Here is a 25,004-nt window from a genome sequence, read left to right on the forward strand (position 1 = left end):
GGTTATAACTCTTATTCTGGAGAGACTGTAACAAATAAGGAATTTGAAGTTTCAGAAAATATTCAGAGTTACATATACTGATACATATATATATATATATTTTTATATTTTTTATATTAAGATTAACTCAAAACTCTGATCTGTTGGTCACATGCTGTGAGTGGTTACACAAAGGAAAGTGGCAATAGGTCAGCTGATGAATATGGAATTTGCTAGAATGTTTGCTAGAGCGTGGCTCTGTTTCTCAATCCAGGCCAGTACGCTCACCTCTACGGTCTTGTGCTGGTCAATACCCAGACTGTGCATGAGCCGCAAAACCTGTTCGCTGTACTCTCCGACGGCCGCCTCTCCGTCTGCAGAAACACTCTGCTGGTAGAGCATGGGCCTTTGTACTGGCACATCCAGAACCATCCATTTATGCTCCTTTATCTGAGCCACTGTCAAACGTTTAGATGGGTCTAGCACCAGCATACGTCTGATTAGATGCTCACAGTCTACAGAAAGAGAGTGAGAGAGAAAGAAAGAAAGAGAGAGAGAGAGAGAGAGAGCGAGAGAGAAATGAGACACATTGTGCAGTGGAAACAGACAAGCTTCTCTCTTTACAGTAATATTTATGGAGACACTGTGCATTAGTTACAATCTTGTCTGAAAGGAGCAGTGTGTTTAGGCCTGAGCAGTAAACACTGTTGCATATGAGAGTCACAGAGGGTGCCACTCAGGAGAGGTGACAGTATGTACTGTCTCCATCTCAAAACACACTGAAGGAACAGGCTGTCTGTGCCTGAGCTGAGAACTAACCAACAAAGCTTGACTATTGAGGAACGTGGTCTGACCTGTGTGTGTGTGTGTGTGTGTGTGTGTGTGTGTGTGTGAGTGTGTATGCATGGAGAAGTGTGCATCCACTGGACGCAAGCTAAGTCAAACACATTATCTCATGCAGGAATGCACTGAGCTCTTTGTTTGCTGCCAGTGTCCTTGACTGATGACTGGTCCAGGTCCAGCAGAATAAATGAACCTGACATCACTACCTGTATGTTAAAAGGATTAATGGGATTCTGTTCCCTGGCTCTTCTCCTCTCCTCTCAAGTCCTGCTGTAGGAGTGTTTACTCATCCTGTTTATCGGAGTACTTTTACGACTTGCTGTAAAGCATTTTTGGGAGGGGGGGTGGGGTTAAGAGAAATCACTAGAAAGAGCCACGTGATTTCAGGCCTGTCCATGACCTGCGGTTGCGGTTGCTCACACACACGCACACAAACGCACGCACACACGCACGCACACACACACGCACACACGCACGCACACACACACGCGCACACGCACACACGCATGCACACACGCACGCACACACGCACACACACACGCACACATGCACGCACACACACACACACACACGCACACGCACGCACACACACACAAGCTCCTTTAACTCTTTCACAAGCGTACCCATGCCAGCTAAGGCAACAGCCTAGAACTATTCCAGTCCTGCCAAAGACACTAAATGAAAAACGGACTTGTATTTTGAAGCAACTATTAAAAGCTGAGAGGAATCTACATGCTTTGTCCAAACAATTTCAATACTAAATGCCAGTTTAATAAATGTGTTTCTAAAGCAACGGGGATCTAACATATTTTGGATGAGATCAAATAGTTGGTCCTCAAGCTGAAAGTGCGTCAGTAACAGAAATGGAAAGCTTATTTCATTTGTCAAAGGAAACCGTGTCGAAAATCATGACGCCATTCGCCAAACAAGGGAAAAAAAGGCCTGGGGAAAGGTACAGCGGTCGCCACTCAAAAACACACAAAACAAGATAGTTAAGTAACAACCTAAAAAAAAACTACCTCTGTGACCCAGTCTAAACAAAAACTGTACGCTGTGAGTTTCACAAACCTGATATTTATGGTAGGGCTGTCATTTGGAAATTACCTCTAACCAAATCTAATGCACAACAATGCACAGCTTGACGTAATAAGCGCAAAACCAGGACCTCTGAGCAATGGAAGAAAGAAATATGGTCTGATGAGTTGTCTTCTACTATTTTTTTCCTACATCTGGACGGGTTTATGTCTGGAGCAAGCCAAAGGAAGCATTCAACCCACACTGTCTTTGCTCAGCTGTTGAACATGGTAGTGGACCTGTTTTGCCATAGGCAGCCGTCTCGTGGGAGTCACTGGGTCCAACTATTGCGCTAGATGGTAGAATTACAGCCAAGAAACATGAAGCCCTTTCAACTGAATGTGCAGTCTATGGTGTGAGCATAGTTCCTCGTAGATGTTCCCTTAATCCAATATGATAACAGCCTATACACACTGCTAAACAGAATCATGAGTGGTTTCATGAGGACCAAAATGGAAAAGTGGAGGAGATGAGGTATGCAGACAAACAGTCCAAAATCCTACCAAAACACAGTTCAGAACATGTATCATGGCACTGAAAGAGCTGAAGGCAGTAAATGTTGTTTAATGTTTCCAGTATTTTATCCAAACCTTGTAAATTTGCGTTCACATCGTTATCATTGTTTCCTGTGATTTTCAATTACTGAACAAGTCCAAGTCTGCTGTGTACGGAACAGCTTAATGCGACCATTCACACAACGTATTGTAACCATTTTCTCCAAAACAGTGTACAGAAGTCATTTCGAGGTACCGTATTTCTTCAAACTCCCTTTCAAAACAATTCAATTATTACAGATGGTACCATAATAATAATACTCCCTAAAAAAAATTCAACAAAATGTCAGGAAGGAAAAAAAAAAAAAAAAAAGAAACCCCCCCCCCAAACGCTCTCTTCACATTGACAGTCTCACATAAAGTAAATATATTCTATCCATCAAGACGTGTCTTGCACAAGAGCCCCGTGCCTAAACTGCGCGCGCTGTGTTTCTGGTGAGGTGGAATGTTTTCTCAGTAAGGATGAAAGCCAGCTGAAGTCCTGCGCGATGAGAACATGAGGGGAGGAAATGTAAAGGAAAAGCACACTCTGTTCTTCTTGTTTGGGGAGCGGGACTAGACTGGGGGGGGGGGGGGGGCCAGAAGGGGCTTGAGTTACACTCCTACATTCTGAGCATGACTAAATTGTTTCAAGGTCCAGAACAAAGCCCACTGACCCCCAAAGCCCCCTCCCCCCCCCCCCCCCCCCCGTTACAGTCCCAATAAGAGGCCACGGAGAACTGTGGACGAGCCGTCGCTGGCTCTTCCCCAACTTACGTAAACGCTTGAGCTTTACTTAATCTCTGTGAGTAATGATCGGACCCAATTAACTGGCCTGACACTTTCGACTCTTGCGTCAAGAGGACCTTTCTGCAAAACTTCCAAAACAAAAGCTTTCTGTTATTAAAACATACCTTTACCCCCGAAACATATCTTTAGCCTTTACCCTCTACCCTTTATCTCTTTCTTTCTGAGTCTCATAAACACACAATTACGCACAAAAAAACCCTCCAATTCAGGAGGCGGCGTGAGGTGGGGAGTAAATGACTTTTAAGTGAATTTAGATGAAAGAGTTGTTTTCCGTACAGAATAAGCCTCACTTCAAAGGGCTACATCCCGCTGTTCACCGTTCTAGACTTGCCAACCCTACACTGTCTTTTCTTTCTCTCTACTCACACAGCCCAGAGGGCCACATACCCAGGGTCTTATGGAATGTTTTAATCTACCAGGCAGTGAGCTTGGCAGAAAAACAACCTCTTCTCCAAAAAAAGCCCCGCAGAGGGGGTTTTTGAAACTGTGTGGAGAATCTCACCTTCTGTCATGAAGTAAGGGATACGGAAACGGCCTTCCAACACGCGCTGTCGGAGTACGGGGAGAGTGGGACCGTCGAAGGGCAATGCACCGCAAACCAACACGTATAGCACAACTCCCATACTCTGCATGAACACACACACACACAAACACACAGACACACAGACACACAGACACACAGACACACACGGAGACAGTCAGTGCTTGGGAAAAATCATTATCATCACGTAACCAGATCAATCCAGTCAAACAGCACACAAACGCATACAGAACAAATGTACACAGTGTCATGGAGCTGTAAGCAGGAGCTGAGAAACTGTACCCCTCACATGATCTCTCAAATAAGCACGGTGTGTTTGGTTTACAGCATGACGTCAGTCAGATTCATGAAGGTGAAAAGGGAGCGAGAGCAAACAATGGGGAAGCGGACTAGTTAATGGTTCACTATTAAACATTGTTTAAGAAAGTCGAACACTGAAACGTCTTGTTCTACAAGTATGTAAGGGCCCACTACATTCTCCTCACAGTATGGAAAAAAAAAAAAAAACAACAAAAAAAAAAAAACCTCTCTTACCCAGATGTCCAGTTGCGGGCCTTCATACTGCTGTCCTTCAAATACTTCTGGAGCCGCGTAGGGTGGGCTACCACACCATGTTGCTAGGGGTTCTCCAGGCTGGAAGAAATTCCCAAAGCCAAAATCTGCCACGGAATGAAAGTAGAGAGAGAGAAAAAGAAGAGGTGGTGGGGGTTATCACATTAAGCCCCTTGAGAGTCTTGGTGAAGCTGGGTGATAAATTCAGGTGACAGGCTATACTGATGGAGTGCTGTGGGGCTTGGAAGTGTGTGGGCTGGTGAGTCAGAGATGAAGGAGCAGTAGGAGACAGATGAAGAGCGAACGCTCTCCCACCAGCAACACGCAGGTCAGAAGAGGATTAGAGACCTGACTCACAGGAAGCGTACAATGACAGACAGCAGCCTGTATCACAGCAAGAGAGAGAGACAGAGAGAGAGATTCAATAAATCCAAAGTCAAGGAGCCAAAAGGTCAGCGAAGAGGTGAGCAAAATAATATCCCTACGCCTACTGACTACTTTTCATGCAGCGCAGACGGTGTGAACTGGCAAACTGGAAATTTCTATGCTGAAATGCTGTATATGTCTCTCTCTCTCTCTCTCACACACACACAAACACACACACACACACAAACACACACAGACACACACACACACACACACACACACACACACACACACACACACACACACACACACACACACACAGACAATAGACTTATTTCCTAATATTGCAACAACTGAGAATTACTAATGTCATATACAGACACTACTTCAGTAGTCCAAGCCTATTTTGCTGAACCCTGACACACTTGAACGATACTCGTTGATGGTGCAATATGTTTTTGCCATGCACTAGGCACAGCTAATCATGTCACATTCCCCAGTAACAATTGTGCAATCATTACGTCAAGGAGGTAATAATTTAGTACTTTATCTGCTTCCTCATTTTCCCTGTAAAGGCTAATGGCTATGAAATAAACAACACCGCCCGATAAAGTTTAGTTTTATTAAAGCATTAGGTCAAAAGATTATGCTACTGTGTGGCACAAAACAGTACGTCCTAAATGACTAAAGCTTTGCCCTGCCGCTGATTCATGTGACGTAACCACGTGTAAGACCACGCCGACGGCACAAGCCATACAGCTCTGGACCAAAGGGCCGGCGTCAACTTTCAAAAGCCCCGGAAGACGACGGTAATGCAGCGGCAGCCAAACACAGACTGTATCTGTGCTTCTGGACTTTGTTCCACGCATCCTGGACCGTGTCACTGGAACATGTCAGTGGCAGCTCTTTACCGTGGCGCTGTTAGAGCTTTTACGGGGTCAAATGAGCCAGGCAAAGTACACGTTAGATTAGATACGGCGCGGATGCACGAATGAATGACGCGCGACCGCCGGACCTGGAGCGCCGACGGGACATACGCATGCGAAAAAATGTTCCTTGTGGATATTAGTCAGATTTTCGCCTTACAAAACCGTGTTTTTTAACAGCCTGAAACGCATTTATCTGAAACGCTCCAATCAGGGCGCAATTAGATACGCTTTTCTCCTTGTCACACGGCGAATAAGGGCATGTCTGTGAACTAGTCTGAACTGAGAGTGATGACTCTCATCTGCCTGGTAGAGAGTAAGAGAGAGAGAGAGAGAGAGAGAGAGAGAGAGAGAGAGAGAGAGAGAGAGAAGGTATAAGGGGAGTGATTTATAAAGGTGGATTTGGTAGAACGAGGTCAAATGATGAATGAGCTGTCAGAGATGGGATTTCATCTCATTCTTCGAGAGAATAATGAGAAAGAGGAGTGAACTCATGGCTGTAAAGCTATGTTGTGGAAATAACAAGACGCCGACGAAAACGCAAGAGCTGTAGGGGTGGTGTTGCCACAAAAAAAGGAAGAAAAACAAAACAAAACAAAAAAAATACACAAACAAACAACAACAACAACAACAACAAAAAGAAACAATATGAGGGTAAGAAGCCAGATGTGGAAAAGACTTATCAGATGAGCTGACCCACTTCACAGGCTGAATACTGAGCGGACGCATTGACGTCAATGCTTAAGGCTGCCTAGGGGCTGACAGCAGCGGGGGGGGGGGGGGGGGGGAGGGGGGGAAGTGCTCGATGCAGGAATCATTCAATCTCTGCCTGCCCACCCTCAGACATCTTCCACGTTTACAAAAGGCCACGGTGCAACAGCGGCTGGTGCCACGTAAGAGCTGAGCCAGACTGTGTGTTCATTAAACAGAAACCCATATGGAAGCCAACAATCAGAATTTCATAATGTAAACCGCTGGATTTACAGTGACTCTCTCACACAGCGGGACCGGTCTTCACAGACCAGTCCTGGATCCTTGTGATTTTCTACTAAGAAACCATTATAAAATCTCTCATATCCACTCGTCAAGAATCACTCAAATTATGACAGTCACGGATGTGACTAGCTTGGGATTGTTCTATCAAATGGCTTGAGAAGCACAAACGGAATTAAACGTTTTCAGCGACTTCCCTGTTTTCTTTGAAATTGAGTACAATGACCAATGGACTCATCTAAATTTCCCCCTTATGCGTCAGCCACCTCAGATGCGAAGAATGCAGCTAGCACACGCTTATCTCAATACATGTGAAACCAGCCAATGGATCTCTTCACACCACAAGCTGGGTAGAAATGTCAAGCAATGAAATGCACTTAGAAGACAGCCAAATTCATGTGACGAAACCCACAACCACGCAGGCGTTTGAAAGTCAGTGACTTCCGACAAGCATCTGGTTAATACAGTGAAGAGAGGGAATATGACAACCTGCCCCCGGCCATAGCTGAGCAGTGCAGCACAGCAGGGATTCAAATCCTAGAGGCCAGCAGCACCTCCTTAACCTTTGACCTTTTGTACTACTTCATTTTTGATGATGATTTCATTTTTTTTTCTCTTAACATTAGAACTAATTTAGAAGAAATCCCTGAATGTTCTCTCTCTCTCTCTCGTGCTCTCTCTCGCTCTCCCTCCCTCTCTGTGAATGAGACAGTGAGTGAGCGTGTGTGTGTGTGTGATGAGCCCATCTCTGTGTGTATATTCATATTTTGCTGCCCACAGTCTCACGGTGTCCTGTGAAGTCCTGACCTCTTTCACTCTCAGTCATGGATGGGCACATCTCTTTGAAGTGAAAAATAAAGACTGTCCCACTCATGTGACCTTTCTTTGAGTTCCTATAGCCCCAGCCAGCTTCTGAAGGACTGACAGCACATCAGAGAGCGGGCCAAAAGAGAGAGAGCACCTTCGGGAAACCCATCCGCTTTTAGTCATCCTAAAATTTTCCCAGCGTGGCTTACGGGACTGCCCGTTAAAATAGCAACACATCTCCACGCCCAAAATACAGAAAAGCGAATCGTATCTGTTTTGCATCATCCTGGTGTGTAGAGCAGTGAGCAGGTTTGTGGAAGGGAGGGCAGGTGTTTTAGAGATGGTGTAAGCGTGGACGAGTGGGTGGACGTCCATTGGCTGAAAGCCCTATGCTGGACAGCTGTTGAGTGCGTGGGTCTCTTAATAGCCAGCCAGCCAGCCGGCCAGGCGGTTGGCAGTAAACATGTTACAAATGAGAATGAATGTTGTTGTGGGCAGTCTCCGTCAACGCTGAGCACAGGATGTGCCCGTGTCCTCAACTGACTTAATTAAAACCGCATCAAATGTGTATGCGCGTGCGTGTTTTTTTTTTTTCCCCTTGCGTGGTGCTCGCTCAGTGCTCCCGCTTCGTTCATCTAAGTATAACGATCACATACTTTAAATTGAATCATGCTTCCTGAAGACCTGAGCATTAAGCATACTCCATCACTCATCGTAAAACCGTTTGGAGGAAAATCCAAAAATGGTCTAATTAGAAAGGGTTCCTTCCCCTCTGTTAGCCACTGTCAAGAGAAGAGCAATTTCATCTCTGCATTACAAAGCTTGTTTTGAAAGGTTCTTTTTTGATGTTGACGTCTCAACCCTGTGAGTGTGCACCCCCCTGCCTCCATCAAACACCTTTAATGATGAAGCACTACCGTTATGTTTACTGTATCCTGTCGTAAATCGAAATATGCTGTTCATGATGACATTTCAAAGAAATAAACTCAAAATGGTTCAATTTGTTCTGCCACATTAGTCCAGTGCAACTAATAAACCCTGCTAATCCTACTGGATACTCAAATGTGGCTGATATCAGCATGCGCACTATGTGACCAGTCCTGGAGTTAGCAATCCTTGCTCCAAACTGCTGACCTTTACAATTTCTGCTCCTCACAGATGTATAATGAATACACGGGGGTGCTGTGCTAAAGATGATATCTCCACAGTAACTCCAAGTGTCCCAGTGCTCTCTATACCGAGAACCTAATCTAAGTAGACTTTCTTATTGTTAACAGGTGCTGGTTCCCTGGTCGTTCACGATATGTGATACCGACAATACTTCTCTATAGCTGACTTGCTGACACTTCTTCACCAGTCAATCATTCACTGCCCACCTGGCAGTGATTTTATTGATGCCATGGGCGGAGCCAAATGCTCTAACACAGCTATGGTTAACGTGACCGCCAAGTACCTGCGATCTTGATGTTCATATGTCCATCTAGCAGCAGGTTCTCCGCCTTCAGATCTCGATGAACGATGTTGCGGTTGTGACAGTACTCAACAGCTGACAGGATCTGCCAGAACTTGCGCCGTGCCTCTTGCTCACTCAGTCGCCCGTGCTTGGCCAGGTAGTCTGAACAGAAAAAGAAACACAATAAGGAATCCAGATCATATCAAGCAGACCATACTTATATGAGAAGCATGAAAAAAACCACTATGCTACGTTTTGTCTTAAAGCGACCATTTCAATCAGTTCGAAACGTGTTCGGCGGCACGCTTACAGTTCGGCCGCAAAATTTCACTGCCTAAAAGTTTCAACGTGAAAATCTTGTAACCGTGTCCCATTGGTGGCAGCAGAGGAAAGTGACGGGCCACAATAAGGAGGCAGTGCGGTCAGTGACCAGGGTAAACATCTCTCTGAATAGTGTAATCATGCGGTCACCACACCCAGGACTGCTGGATCAGCCCCTGTCTCTCGGCCCACCGCCAAGCCCACAGTCCTCACACATTCCATTCCACACTCACACTGCGCTGGCATGGGGTGGGCTGGCAGGAGTGTGTGTGTGTGTGTGCGTGCGTGTGTGTGTGTGTGTGTGTGCGTGCGTATGTGCATGTGTGTGTGTGTGTGTGCGTGCCTGCGCAAAGACAGAGAGATGTCATTCTCTACATGACTTGTTTTTCACATAGCTACCATGGTGCCAGGCTCTAGTAGAACACACAAAAACATGTTACCTCGTAAAAAAAAACAATATTTCATGAAACTTGGTTTCACAAGTGCCTTTAAGGAAACAGATAGAGCTCTAGCAGTTGTGGGGTAGGGTGGTAAAAAGGAGTACAAAGGCAACTTAGACACACACACACGTATATGTATATATATATATACATACATATAAATATTATTTATCTACCTATTTATCCATTAAATACTGTGTGTGTACATGTCTGTGTGTGTATATATATATATATATTTATGCTAAGGAAAATATGGAAACTAGTAAGCTAATTTGGTTTACATCAACTTAAATCATTCATGCATTATGTCTTTCAGTCGCTCGAACCACAAAGATGTGTTCGTCATTTCCCAACATTCAGTACAATCAGACCGTTTTATAATGCTTGAGAATTGCCAGGTGTCTCCAGAATTAGGAACATTTATATCTCTGACAAATAGCGCTGTCAGATTCAACTAAAAAGGCATAAAACACCATTTCAAAAGAGTCTGCGCTAATATTGAACATAACATTTGGCTGTTTGTTTAAGAAGTTTGGTGATACAATATCTGAAAGCAGAATTGGATATGAAATAGTTGCTACATAAAATGTGTATGTGAGAGATGGCAGTAAAATATATAGAGAGCTTGACTGACAGGTCATTGATTAGTTTCTGTGTGCTACACTACCCTAATGCATCTCTCTCTCTCTCTTTTGACAAAAGCTTTTTCTCAAACCTGGTTGCTAATCAAAAAGCACACAAGGCTTAGGAATGTATCACAGTCCTCTGAATTGGCATGGCGACAAAGCTCTGAGATACAACCCCCCCCCCCCCTTTCACATACAGAGCTCTACTGCTCAACCTGCTGTAATCACCTACGCTTTAGCAAACACCATGGACTTTGGCCAACAATGGAGAACCCCTGCAGGGGCACTGGAACTACTGTATAACATGGCTTCTTTGTTCATACTGTGTGTATTTTAGTTTCCAGTACTTTGACTGAGCTTGCAGCGCATGGGGGGGGGGGGGGGGGGGGGGGTAGTCAGAAAAGAGCATTGCCTTTGTGGACGTTCACTGTGCATTGGCCATTCAGTTGACCCAGCAGAAGTTGTTCCTTTTTAACACCAATAACAGAAGGTCTACTGTCCGTTGATCCGTACACAAAAGAACAGTGGTCAGAGCAGTGGATGGATGAGTGATTCACAGCTTCAATGTCAAAAGAGGCAAGGAATGGAAGCCCAGCTGCACGGTGATGTGTTTAGGGTGGGAGGGGTGTGGGCTGTGGGGTAAGGGGAGTGGTGGTGCTGATGAGTCACTGGGTACTTAAAACAACAGAGAGAGAGAGAGACTGAGTGAATGCTCAGTCTCACCTGAGAGAGGTGTAATCTGAACAGCTGCTCTGGATTTTGGGGACTGCAGGCAAGACTGCCGACCATTGGTTTTTCAAAGCAACCTAGCCATGTGTACACTATCAAGCAAACAGGGATATGCACACACACACACACACACACACACACACACACACACACACACACACACACACACACACAGCTTCACCAGAAACTAGCCCAAACATATGCTCAACCCATGACCTTAGCCAGTGTTAAAACCCTTCACATTGAAAACTTGCTGAGATTATACGGGATAGATTTCTTGGGAGATGAGATCTAACTGCGACAGAGAAGAGAACTTGAAAGCAGACTTTTGGTGAGTAAGGACTGATCTGATTAAGATGGCTATCCTGTAGTCTACACTCTCCAGTATTCAGTATTTTTTTTTTTTTTTCTAAAATATGCATGGCCTACATTTCCTCACCCCATCCGAAATTCAAACTGATGTCCCTTTGCGCTCTCTCTCTCTCTCGTGCTCTCTCTCTCTCTCGCTCCCTCCCCGTATTTCTCTCACTCTGTCTGTGTTCTGCAGCTCCTCATTATTTGCAGTTGACCCAATTTCCAGGTTCCTTCACTGCTGCAGTTCTGTGGTGGTGTGTAGCAGACACTCTCTCTCATGTCAGTCCTCCCCACAGCCAAGAGCCCCCACGGGGACAGAACCCGAAACACCTCTGTGTCTACAGCACACAGGCAGCTCTTAGGGACCATGTTCCATTCTCCGGAGAGCTACTTGGGAGAAAACGAATAAATGATTAGGGAGCAATTATGATGCCCCCCTCTTCATTCATTGTGTACTGAAGAAAATAATATAGAGAGAAAAAAATATCCCTCTCTAATAACTGTTTGCTCTGTCTTATGTAACTTAAGCCTAGATTACTCTATTTTAATGGACTGAAAAGCTGGAGCGCTTTTTTTAATATATCATAAATCCAGCTATGCTGGGCAGTAGACTTTCAATCTTGATAGTGATGGCATATGCTGTAAATAAATTATATAACAAAATTATTTTATGCAACCAGGAATCACGGTTGCAGTACAAGTTGGATTTTTTGTAAAGCCTGGATCTAATCTTCAATAAAAACATATAAAACTAAGGATTTTCTGAAGCCCCATTAACCAACTTTTATCTTCAGAGAATCAACTTAATGCAGGCCACAGGGACATGCAGATCACTGTGCTATAAGATGTCATATAGACCATTACATATGCATTGATATGGGATGTGCTCATAGCTTGTTGAGATCTAGTCTATGCCATCGCAGTGAATGTCTGTGAGAGGATTTTTCCCCTGTCCAACCTCAAAAGCAGGTCTCTGCCAGTCAGTCTGAATCAACCTCTACGTCTCTCTCTCTCTCTATCTATCTCCCTTTGCCAAAACAAAAAGGTTGTTGACACACCAGGGTCAGGCTTTCTACATACCGGATGGACCAGGCATCAGATTGAAGGAAGTGCCACATTTCATATTTGCTCATCATTTGAACCAAAGAAAAAAACGAAAAACCCCTCAATTTTCCCAAGATTGCTATGACTGCTTATACAACAAGAGAGCTTTTTCCATTATTATATTACACGTACTGGAACTACAGGCAACATCACATTTGATAAGCATGAGAACTGACCTCAGAATCGCTTGTCTAGCCTGGTTTCCAAAAATTCCCTGATACCACAGACTTTCTGTTACTTGAACTGTGTGTGAATAATGAACTTAAATCTTATAATTCTACTAGTTCAGGTTTTCTAAGTTACCCCTGTTGATAAAAGAACTCTGGAAAAGTGCAATGTCTAGAAAACTGCAAATGATACTCCATAGAGTTCACCGCCATTACGAGAATGAAATTTTCCTTGAAGAGACATACAACGGAGAAGCTCAAATAGCCTAGTATGAAACAGAAAACAATGTTATGTAAGCAAAAAGTCCGATGACAAAGCGGAATTTGACTAGCACATGCAGACAAAGCAGGTAAGACGACACTTAGGCATGAGATAATCGTCAACTTTCAAGGCTATATTTGTGATTTCTAAAATAATTTGTGTCCTTCAGGCAGAACAAAAATTAGGAGTAAGACTGCTGGCACATAGTTTGAAAGTCTCACTGTAGACCGTGTTTAAAGTCTTGTCTACAAATTGAAGCCAACTGGAGGACATTAAACAGACTTGGTCAAAACAGTGCCAGTCATTAACGCACCAAATGACATCTTAGCAGTACTAGGAGATTATATGCTAACCCACATCCCTGCGCTTACCCCTGTCCCCGTTGTCTGCAAACGTGCTGTCAATCTAAATACACAGGCTTCTACTTTGTTTGATGACTTCCAGTGCCTCCATGCAGCGAGATGGCATGGAGTAGATTTTTCACAGTCTAATTACTTGAATCTTATTCTATCCTTCGTAATTATCCACTAAGTCTAACATGCCATGCTATTCACCTCTTACATAATTTGTTTCACGAGCCAACAAGATTATGATCGGTCAATATGCAGGATCACGCAGGTATGTGATCACAAAAGATGCAAAATGTGATATTTTCTCTATCGTAACCAGCTGACAACAACAGGAGTAGAGCGTGGTGGTGAGTACTTTCATTGCACCACTTTCACTTTTGGTTAAATCTTACGGCAAGAAAATACAGCACTTATGGTATGAAGACAAAAAAACAGAATATGGCTTGTCATATTATGGCAGAAAATAGAATCATCTTGTAACAATAAGAACAGAACCATTTTGAAATTCCTCTGACAAACCAAGTGCCTCTGGTGATCATAAAGGTCACTTACCAAAGATTTCCCCATTCTTTGCATACTCTGTCACAAGGTAGAGCATATTCTTGGTCTCCATGACCTGTGTGAGAAGAAAAGAAAAATGGTATTAACCAAGAAAAAAAAGAAAGAAAAAAAAAAGAGAAAGCGCTGTCAATATTGTCATAAGTAATTCCACCTTTGAGTGTACTTACACTTTTCAGTGCACGCGCGGTGCAACGAGTTCCAATGGAATGATGACTAATTACAATACGTCAACTAAAGTGCCAGCAAAAATACATTTCATATAGTTCAATTAAGAAATTGCCGGTTTACACGCGAATCAGACTAGAGCTGTGTTCGATGTTTAAATTGTCGGTTCGATTCACACAGAAGTGCCAGAGCCAGCAATGTGTGGGAGGGCTCCAAAATTAGCTTAAGAAAAAGATGAATAAAGCTAAAAGAAAACAGAAAGAGAATGTGCTATGAATAAGAAAAATTCGTACAATCACACACGCGTCTCCCAGTAGGTCAGACGTGCATGCAATAGTAGTAAATCCACCAAACAACAGATACATCAACAACATAATTTCAACATCAAATCAATGTTAGAGATAATAAACTCACCAGTTACTCAGAAACATAAAAATCCCCACCTTTTCAATTATTTTCATCCTTCTGAAAGACTTGTCCGAATGAAGTATATGATCTATGAAATTTTCATAAAACTCCAACCACAAAGTACTTCTCATTCAAATACACTGTGAAATATGCAAACATCGCTGAGAGCCCTGACGTATTTCATGCAAATATTGATGTTACACCAGTTCACTGTCCTCCAAATGATTTTAAGAGAACAAACCATGTCTGTAATGTGACTTTGTATTGAACTGATAGACATAACCTGAGGTCATCACATCCCTCAGCAAACAAAACACAACAGACTAAAACATCAGAGAAGAAGACATCACATCTGGAAATAATATTAGTCTCTCAAAAGTTCAAAGGTTTTTTTTTCTCAAAAACTAATTTTTGAAAGTTGTGATGATATTTAGTCTTCAAGATATACATAACAGCTATTCTACCTTCATAAAAAAACTGACAGAATGCTGAAATTGACCCAGATTTTGAAGTTTCTTAAATTTTCTGCTGAATTAGTCTTCAACCATAATTTGTATGTGATTCAAACAAATGATTAACAAAAGCGCCCGATCTAGACATGAGTTATAGGTAAAGTTCTCAACACGCAGCAACGATAAAAACTGATTAGTTGCAGTATTGGAAGTCATATGGGTGACATGGATGTGCCCTGGTGTGAGGGCCCTGGGGAAAGACAGATGGGGCAGAGAGAAGCTTCAGGTTTAAGATAATGGCAGGAGAGCCGTGCAGTGCTGCCCTCTGTTTATAAAAGCTCTAGAGGAAATGACTAATTGACCCATGCCGTTTGAATGGACAAGCTGTTGGAAAGAATGATACACTATGATTACACAGCAAAGTTTGGACCATTGCCACTAGGTTGTATAAGAATGTACAGTTATTCATATTCCCTGAAAAAAACCCAAATGACCTTAGGTCTTACATAATGGTGTGTAGTTACTTCGAAAAGAAGTGATTCTGAGTGGGCTTTCTGGTACATTCACAGCTCTTGTCATGAGAGAAACTCACTGCACAGGCATGACTTCTCCCCCGGTTTTAATACAGGCCGGTGACGAGTGGGAACGTTTTAATGTCGGCTTGTGAATGTTTAGAGAGTTAAGGAGTAGTTAGTCATTAATGTGGTTGGATATCTGGAGACATCCGGTAGAAGTTTCTGTCCAGCGCATACACGAAGCCAATTAGAGAGAGGGAAAAAAAAAGGAATTGAAGGTTCTTTCTGTTAAAGAACTGATATTTAGGGGAGACATTACCTGGTACAGCTTAATGATGTGTGGATGATCCAGCATTTTCATTATCTGTACTTCACGGTATATCTTCTCCAGGTTCACAGCATCAAGCTGGGTCTTGTCTATTATCTTTATGGCGACCTGTTGAACAAAAGACAGTATATGATACAGGTGCAATAGATCTACCCTTCACAAGCTCGACGTTAGATCAAAAGCGAATCACAAAAAGTGAAAGACGGGTACCTAAGCATCTAGTTTCTTCCCCCGCCCAGGAAAGTAATCAGTTAGAGGAACGTGAAAGTCATTGGTCTGAAAAGCACAGGTGCTAATAGCGGCACACAGGCTCATATGATGGCACCTTTAATTTGGTAAAATATACTGGCAGAAAAAGAGAGTGATAGTTCTTATTAGACATTATTAGAAGTGGAGTTTATTCCCTAAATACATCATTATGCTATTACTGCCAACGGGGTTGCCTGCTGGGTTATGAGTCTAACAGTCTGGGCTAAGCACACCTTTACTGGTAACACTCTACACACATTGAAACCTCAGACATCTAACTAGAAGAAGGTATGTTAAGGCACTTCAAGACAGTTATGAAAGTCACTGAAGAAATAAAAAGGCACATTACTAAGTCTGTATGGGCAGTTCATAGCGCTACAATGCAATTTAGGGCTGATTTAACCTTTCCCATAAAAAAAAAACATCTTGGAAAAGGACAGAAAGAAAATGCTCATTTTGTTAAACACCCTTCATGTAATTAGTGTTCTCTCTGCATTCTCAATGTTAACTACACAACAATTACTACCCTTTCACGCCTAGATCAGAATTGCATGTTTGACGTTGATATGGTTGGTCAGTCACCACAGACAGTGAGGCTCCACACCAGTCAGACTGACCAGTAAATGACCCACAAGACTTTGGAAAGTGGTGTCAGTGTGTGACATCTGATTTACTGGAGCAGAGTAACCTGAACATACTCCCAGACAATGACAGTGCTCAACTCAGTGATGTGAGTCTAAGACAAACTGAAGGAGGCGGATGGGAGGCGCTGGAAAATGACACACTGTCATCTCGACTAGAACCTTAAAAAGCCCTGCACAGGCAAGAGCAGACAGATGCGTCAACTCGTACATCATAATCCTCTTAACAAAATCGGCACCCAAACACACTGCTCATATGCGAAATTTAACATGATCTGCGCAACTACTTTGTCCTGCAGAGCACTCTTGAAAATTCAAAGTAGTACCAATGCGTATAAGTGAAGCAAGGTTTGCACACTTATCGCAGCCCGGCTGCATCTGCAACAAAAGGTTGCCCACAACAGAAAGCTGCTGCAAGAGAGAAAAATAAAAAAAACAATACGGTGGTCGCGGTGGTTTTGATACTCAAGCTCTTTTACCATAAATGTGAGCAAAATTACTGTACTTGGGAGAAAATCCACAAGCATAAAAGTACAGTTGATGCAGGGGTCATGCAAACAATGTACCGTTTAAATACACGAATGCCCTAGATATTTACATGACTGTTTACAGGAAGATCACATTTGTATTAATGCGGTACGAAGGAACATTGTGACCCTGTGTCTCATGCTTGGTGTATATTGAGTATGACTGAAGTTGCAAAGCGGCATAGACAAGATGCCAGGTTACTGGTGGTGGGAAAAGAGAATGGAGTTGGACCAGTGCTGTTTAGCTACATGAACACAGTGGTCTCTCTTTGATACAGGTAGTAACAACTCTTAAGAACACAGCCATACCTTACAGTAGCGACAAATAATAAACAGACATGCCACCAAAAGATAAAGCTTTGTAATCAAGATCACGCTGTGACGTTTCAGACATTTATATTTGCTGATGTGTTGTAGCTTAAGTTAAGTTCAAACACTCACTTTGCATCAAGTTTGCAAAGGGTCTTCAGTTAAGTTAAATTTTCGGCTTTGCACTGAACTGTCTCAACTCACCTCAGTCTTAGTAATGCGATGTCTTGCCAGTTTTACAACCGCGAAATTCCCCTTTCCCAGAGTACGCTCGATATCGTAGAAGCCTACTCGGACAGGACCCCGGAGCATCGGTTTTTGGTGACAGTCAGCCATGACCATGCTTTATGAAATACGGTTTGGGGAAAGGAGATAGGGACCTGCGACTTGAGGCTTAAGATAACGAGGAGGGGAAAACAAACCGCCGCTAAAATATGTCTATTAAAAATAGACAAAGTAGAATTCCCAATCTGCTGGCCAGTTTGATCGTTGTCGGTCCCCCTCAGTCAAACGAGGAGAAGTAGGACGTTTACAAGTGCTGCGGCGTGTCACGCCACCCTTTTCCAATACAATAGAGCTATAATATTTCAGCTCTATTAGCGAGAGTACACGAGTTGACTTGCAGGAGGCATCATGTTCTCTGGTTGACGTACATTGACGTCAGAGCCTATGGGGGTATTTGTACAGGGGGCGGTGCTTTGAAGCAGTTCCACACTCCAGTGCCAATTCGTTTCCAAGACGACGAGACCCACCTCTTACGTCAACCGGCAGCATTGCTATTCTGAAAACTGTCGGTCTGTTTGCTTGCCCGCCCAAAGTTGATAGCTCGCGGTGAGGAGCTGCCGACAACAACTTTGATAAAGTCCTTTGTTTTTCTTTGTCGAGGAACGAAGACTGGGCGTGACATTCACTTCTGTTTATTTTGAAAATGGTTTAATTGGTTGACTCTCGTGGTTGCCTGCGTTAGTCCTAATCCCGTATTTGAGTTGAGAACCTGGAATTTGCTGTTGGTTGCAGTCCCCTTTGTTGTTACATTGTGTCAATTTGACATTTGTTAGCACATACTACAACTGTACTTAACACGCTTTCTCATAACGCCCCAATTAGCTCCAACTAGAAGGCCAACTAGGTCGGGATTGCTTTATTTTAATTCCTAAGGAGTTCAGAAAATAGATTGCAATTAAGGAGGTCGATCTTTAAAGACAACACACTGGCATGTGAGATTGCATTTTATTTCTTCTCCACCGTCATTAAAGTAATTAAACATTTATATGCCTTAAGGAGGCTACTTGTTTGCTACTTACTTGCAAGATCATGTTTGCAGCGGCACAGATGAAGAAAATAATTGTTTCTTATCAAACAGCGACGTCTGCGGGTAAAAGTAAATAAAACACTCCGCGAGTTTTCTAGCACTGTAGTGGCACTGTTGTTTTTTGTTATATAAACTAACACATTTAACACGCCTTAAAGTTTTTCTTAAAGCAATCAGTATGCTGTCTTTATTGGCTAAAGTATCGGTTCACTAAAAAAGCGTTGTACAAATAATCTTACTCGTGGGCCAGTCTCTTGACACATTCTACATAACATCCCTTCACACTTACTGACACTCAAATAGCCTATGCCCTAGACCCGTTTCACCATTCGCCTTTTTCCTTTGTCTTCGATGATGATATTGCCTAAAATGAAAATGTAATAATCTAAAGCAGTAGAACTGAAATATGAAAAAAGTCCAACTCACATTTTATTATACGCTTAAAATACTTTCTTGTAAAATTCAATTCCAATAGCAATATTTTCATGTGCAGCACAATAGTTGAGTCTTAATACTAGCCAGTTTGAGTACAAGTGTTCAAAACATCCTAACGGCACATTACACAGCACTGTTTTGCCCCAAGGCTTGTTCCAAGCATAATATACAATGAAAATAACTTTATAAAACAACAGAACATCAGTGGGCATCCTTTGGACACAGCACTCTCACAGGCCGAGGGAGGACATTGTTCAGATCGACAGCGAGGTCAAAGTACTGTCGTGTCAGTTTCCGAAAAGATTGTCCTGTTCCCGGACACCAGCTTCCACACAGGAAGCCCTTAGTAGGTGATGACACCACTGGTTTCTTTGTACTGTTAGTTATGAGGGCTTGGGTTCCAGGTTACGCTCCAGCAATGAGCCTAAGCAGGATCACAATCTGTCTTTCACATCAGCTCACCAGAGAACACATCAAAGCAGGAGGCGTGACACAAAACCAAACACAGACAGTTTGGTGTCCAAAAGACTGCATAGTAAGGTGGATAAAAAAATCAGTGTCTTTATTCAGTCAGTGGAGAAATTTAGTATCCATAGATTTCATTTTCCACCCATCCTGTCTCCGTGGCTCTGTTACCTCGACAAGACTCATAAATAGCATTTGTGACAAAGCCAGACTCTTTGTCTCCTGTGACATTTTCATAGTCCTCACACTGGATATTATTGGATGTGATATAGGATGATGTTGTTTTTATTTCTGGGCACATGTAATGCAGGTCAGCACCTGGTTGCGAGTAGATTGGGGTGGGAATGTGGGTAATGCGTTTGTTAGGACTCCCTGCTGAAATGAAGTTCCCTGGTTGAGCATAAATTCTGTCATTCTGTTCCTTTCTTCTGCAAAGACACAAACACAAGTTATTCTTCTGTAGTAAAAAAAAAAAAAAAAGATGCAGGCAAGGCTCAAAGTCAAAAGCAAGATATGTCTTAAACAATGATATAATCAATTATGTAAATGCTGTTAGATTCACCTTCTGGACATGACCCTGAAGCAGAAAACTCCAGAGGCCACAAGCAACAGCAGCAACAGAACGGGTATGGTGGCAAGGAGTATGTAATAGACATTAAGAGTGTCATCTAAAACAGACACAGAGAATACACAACACAGTAAACATAATAATACGTGCAATCTTTCACAGGTATTGAAAACCACAAAAGACATTTATATTGGATACTTACTCAGAGAGAAAATAGGAAAAGAATCTAGCAGCATAAGTCAACTAAAACAAGATCTAAACATTCCTTTATACACAAAAGTGCCAAGCCAGAAAAATATAGCGGCCAAGTAATATCCAGAATTTCACTTTAGGTAAGCAGTACCTGACGATCCAGAGAGGCCTGTTTTTATCTTTTCATGATCCACCGTGACTGACGGATGTTTTGTCATCACAGACATAACTGGATTTTCTGAAACACATTGATCAATGTGAGGTCCAAGGTACATGGAGTCGTTTGGATTTTTGGATTTAGTTCTCATGTCTGCAGATGTGGGCCATATCAAATGCACTCAATTGTCCATTCCATACAAGCACAACTATACATAATAATTAGAAAAGCCCAACTGATTTACTTTCAATTCGTTCACAATGCAGTACTTTGTGATGTGAAGGCAATGCTTTAGGTGAAATCTTGATTTACCCATATTTTCATATAGCCACATTTCAATACTTTTTTTTCCCCCTTAAATAATACTATGAAGATGCCAATGTTAATCTCTAAAGAAATGTCATTTTTCTAGAGTTTACTGGGAGTAAACCACTGTCAACTGACAGCTGCAGCAAAAAAAGCTGTGTCTTGGTACTATTGGAAAAATAAAAACACATTCCTCCCATTTTCACTGGTAGAAAGCCAACAACAAACAAGGGGGCCATTCAGCTTGTAAATTTCCTCAACACTAGATGTCCTCATTTGCAACGAATGTCTGTTGGCTAGATAAAAGCGATGTCATACAACCATGCTTTTCATATCCTTTGTTTGGATCAGAGGTCATCAAGTTCAGCACTAAAAATTCAAATCATGCTGTGCTCTTCAAAAAAGGAAAAAAAAAAAAATCTAAACATGTTAGGGATCACATGACCAGAAATAAATGGTTTGAACAAGCTTTTATTTACCTGTGAATGCTGTTGCATTTCCTTTTAAGGGAGGGAAAGACAGCTTTTCTAATTACAAAAGAAAGATAATAGAGAATAACATTTAGGATGTACTATTCTGTTTTCTTTGTCATATCTCTGTAACCATCAGTGTACCTCATTGCAGTCTAGCACACTATATTTATTTTTAATAGCTGTTTAGTGAAATGTGCATAACATACAGTTTACCTTCAGAGTACTTGCAAATAAAATTATTCTTCTTGTTGCAGTTTTCATCATGCCATTTGAACATATTGCTTCCCCACTGGCCAAGGGGTACAGAGGGTCGGTGATACAACGACACGCACAGCTCATGGCCACATGAGGGCTCATTCCACAACCAGTTCCTGAAAAATACAATGTAGCTTACATAGGCCTCGCCCCAAACATTCTTTCCTATTTCTATCAGTCTAATTTACAGATACTGGTGAGAGTGCTTACAAAAGCTGATTGTTTGGCTGTTTTGGTTTTGTCATTGGTTTCGCTCCAAAAAAAAAATCAACTTTTAAAAGAATATATGGACAGAAGGATTCATGACTATACATTCACTCTGAATATTTAACTATCTAATATTAACTAATAAATCTTAGCCACAGTGTTTAAGATACAAACCTTTCCGAAGTCACTTTGGACAAAAGAATCTGCAGAGTGACTAAATGTAAATGTAGATATCAATATAAACATGCAATACCCTAAAAACACGACTTCATAGCCCTAGAACCAACATTTCGAAAATCCATAGAGTTAAAGGTGATTGTGAATGTACGTCATACCTAAATGTGGCCTCACTATTATCCAGCCAGGTGTAGAGTGAGGAGCAATAGATCCCATGTGATCCTCTATAGCGTTGGCTCCGTCGCATACCGAGCCAAAAGTCTCCATCAGTAGCTCGTAGCTCTTGAACGAACCTCTCGACGAGACGTTGCTCATTTTCTGTTTCGATGCTCAAGAGCTCTCCGTCATCATTTTGGCATGTCTGTCTAGCCAACTCAAAACTAACCCTGAGCCGTTCGTCTGGAAAATAAGCAATTTTGTAGCAAGGCCGTTCAGTCCCACGGCGACATATCCTTTGACCTTCAGAACATAGATGTCAGAAAGCAAATCAGATTTTAAAGAAAGCGGAAAAACGTATGCAAGATAAAGCTGGTTTAAAGAGTACTATGAGTACTGCAAGACCAAGTTAACAATATTAATCCTCCAGGAATATACTGTTTACACTGAATAAATGTACATATTCTGGATATCATGGCCAATCAGAATAAAGATTGTTGCGGAAGGCTTGTTTTCTTTTCTTGTTTTGATATCCCCGAAAATATACCCAGAAAGTTATCACACTTATCGTACTTTATCTGACCATGCATACTAAACCTCAGTGCTGCACAAATATTAAACGCCACATTAAGAAAGGCTTCAGAATTAGAAAACAGGAGATTAGTTTGCATGTAATAACACAAGGAAGGCTCAACGCCTCGGAGCACAAGACGCGATCTTATTGGCAAACGTGTTCTCAAGTATCCTGAAAATATCTCCAAACTACTGTTCCTCTATCCAGGCAGTATGTCAAAATAATTTGGAAATCTCAGAAATCACCGACAAAAGTAACTTTTTTTTCTACATGGAGCAGACAAAGCTCCCCCGACTTGATCACTGCATTATTTTGAGAATAACAGAAATCGTATTGCTGCTACAGCACTGAACCAGTAACTGACTCATTAAACTTACTTTCAGACTATTCCATGACAATAAAACAAACGCAAAACTGTTACGGCGATCAAATTCTGGATTTTTATGCTTTGGAGAGTTGTCTTCCTTGGAATTACACAACTACATACTTACCGCTGAATACCTTCGATGTAGATCCAGGATGGTAGCAAACGGCCAAAACAGCTCCAAGGAGTTTCATAAAATCCATGTCTACATATTTCCATTCGACGTTACGTTTGTGTAGGACAGCATTTGATTATCGGACGATTTTTCAGTTTAACGCGAAACGTTCAGTGAGACGCTTTGAGCCGAGGCGGACAATAGTTTTGAGGGTCCAAGTAGACGGCTTTGAGCACAAGGATGTGTGCGAGCAAACAGGGACAACATTAGGGTACTTTCGCCAGTTTAGTTTTTTCTTATTGCAACCTCAAGCCTCAAAAGAGCTAAGTGTAGTATCGTTTGTCCTCTTTAATGTGATAGACCTCTGACGGCATTTTATTCATCAGTTTGGAGTAGGTTTTTTGTAATTTTGCAAAACCACTTTAATTTGTCACATTCAAGAGATCAAGGTATGCATTTGGTCATGACCGCCCAGTAGACCAACTGATCAGTAGTTGGTTAAAGCCAGAGTCACTCAGTCAGTTATGGCATCTGAGTGGTGTAATCTGATCACAATATTTCTACCACTGAGTTAAGCTCTTCCAGTGGTTTCCGGTTCTCCGTAGTTCTTACCATGCATTTCCTTAATTAAAAATGGATCACTCATTGCATAAAGTAATTCATTATCTTGTACTGACTGAAGCTGTATTGCTTATGTGCTTTTTATGTCCTTTTGTTTTGATTTTCCTTTTGACAAATGTGGAGTTCAAGTGTATCCAGTTTTGGATCCTTATATGGTACAAAAAGCAGTGGTGGTAGTCAGACAACAATGAACTGACACTTTCCAGAAAAGCATAATACATTTCTGTTGTTGCATCTGGAGAATCAAAAGACTAAATTGTCTTCAACAGTAGGGGCCATTCAGCAATGTGTTGTAAAACAGTCTTGGGAATAGGAAACTCATGAGGAAGAGAAGCGCTCTTTTTCCACGAGCATGTTTCCTGTCTGTCTTTATGGTTTGTTTTCTGTCCTGTTGCGTGTCCAGCCACTTTCCTCTTTACCCAGCATGGGAAGTGATTATGCTGCTTGAGAGTGATCTCAGGAAAATATGATAACTTTTAAAAAGTAAGTTAAATAAAACAATAATGAAAAAAAAGTCAATTGGAAGCAAATATGTGGCATGTTAATGCCTTTGGAAGTATTTTAAAGCATGTCCCAAACTTTCGGTGCATTGAGTTGAGTTTGATTTTCAAATAATAATGAATAGATGTTGAACCCAGCAATGTGTACATCCTGTGTAGACAAAGGTCCATCGCCATTTCATGTATAAGTCATTTGTACCGATGTCTGGCTAGTGGCCAATGGCGCTTCACTGCCCTTTCTCCTGGAATGCGGAGGTCCGTCCTGACCCATAATTAATGACACGAGTTAGTGCTTATGAGAGCCACTTCACTCTATGACTGCTACACTGTTATGTCAATGTAAAATCCAACCTTCGTTTCATGCAGTGCTGGAGTGCCTTTGATGTTTTTGAGGACTAAACACTCTACGGATGTGGCCAAACTTAAGTAATATTAAAATCCTTGATACTCATACACGCACGAAACATTTACACTGATAGTCAGAACAGTAACATCTTGCTCCTGGAGACCAACATATAACATTTCTCCCTGTTCTTGCAGAACTGGCTCAACTCACCAGGTAATTTTCCAACACTTATTTAGCTGAAACAAGTGTATTAGAGCAGAGGAAACTTTAACTATGCAGTGATGTGGGCCTCCAGGAACAAGTCTGCAAAACATGTAATCAAAGTGTGAGGTATGCAACAGATTTAGAATGTCCAGCAGATGACAGTATTTGACTGTAGAAACATTGTCACAATTA

The 25,004-nt window shown here is 42.1% G+C and overlaps 2 protein-coding genes across 2 annotated transcripts in view; both read right to left on the reverse strand.

Annotated features, from left to right (window-relative positions):
• Positions 1 to 17,981, reverse strand: part of sik2b (salt-inducible kinase 2b) — a 24,915-nt gene extending 6,934 nt beyond the window's left edge. The window contains exons 1-8 of the mRNA XM_030777433.1: positions 17,590 to 17,981; positions 15,651 to 15,767; positions 13,783 to 13,846; positions 8,878 to 9,039; positions 4,315 to 4,439; positions 3,742 to 3,865; positions 268 to 494; positions 1 to 25 (exon numbers count right to left, since the gene is read on the reverse strand). The exon at positions 1 to 25 is cut by the window's left edge and continues 128 nt beyond it. Coding sequence (XP_030633293.1) covers positions 1 to 25; positions 268 to 494; positions 3,742 to 3,865; positions 4,315 to 4,439; positions 8,878 to 9,039; positions 13,783 to 13,846; positions 15,651 to 15,767; positions 17,590 to 17,727 — 982 coding nt within the window. The 5' untranslated portion in view covers positions 17,728 to 17,981. The remainder of the gene's footprint in view (positions 26 to 267; positions 495 to 3,741; positions 3,866 to 4,314; positions 4,440 to 8,877; positions 9,040 to 13,782; positions 13,847 to 15,650; positions 15,768 to 17,589) is intronic.
• Positions 17,982 to 19,250: 1,269 nt separating this feature from the next.
• laynb (layilin b) lies at positions 19,251 to 23,296 on the reverse strand. The gene is made up of 7 exons (XM_030777732.1): positions 23,154 to 23,296; positions 22,091 to 22,391; positions 21,507 to 21,664; positions 21,300 to 21,347; positions 20,514 to 20,595; positions 20,160 to 20,282; positions 19,251 to 20,025 (listed from the first exon to the last, which is right to left on the reverse strand). Exons 1-7 carry the CDS (start codon positions 23,227 to 23,229, stop codon positions 19,716 to 19,718), a joined length of 1,098 nt encoding a protein of 365 aa, XP_030633592.1. The 5' UTR covers positions 23,230 to 23,296; the 3' UTR covers positions 19,251 to 19,715.
• Positions 23,297 to 25,004: the final 1,708 nt, after the last annotated feature.

Source organism: Chanos chanos, chromosome 6 (genome assembly GCF_902362185.1).
Source record: "Chanos chanos chromosome 6, fChaCha1.1, whole genome shotgun sequence".
Lineage (NCBI taxonomy): Eukaryota > Metazoa > Chordata > Actinopteri > Gonorynchiformes > Chanidae > Chanos > Chanos chanos.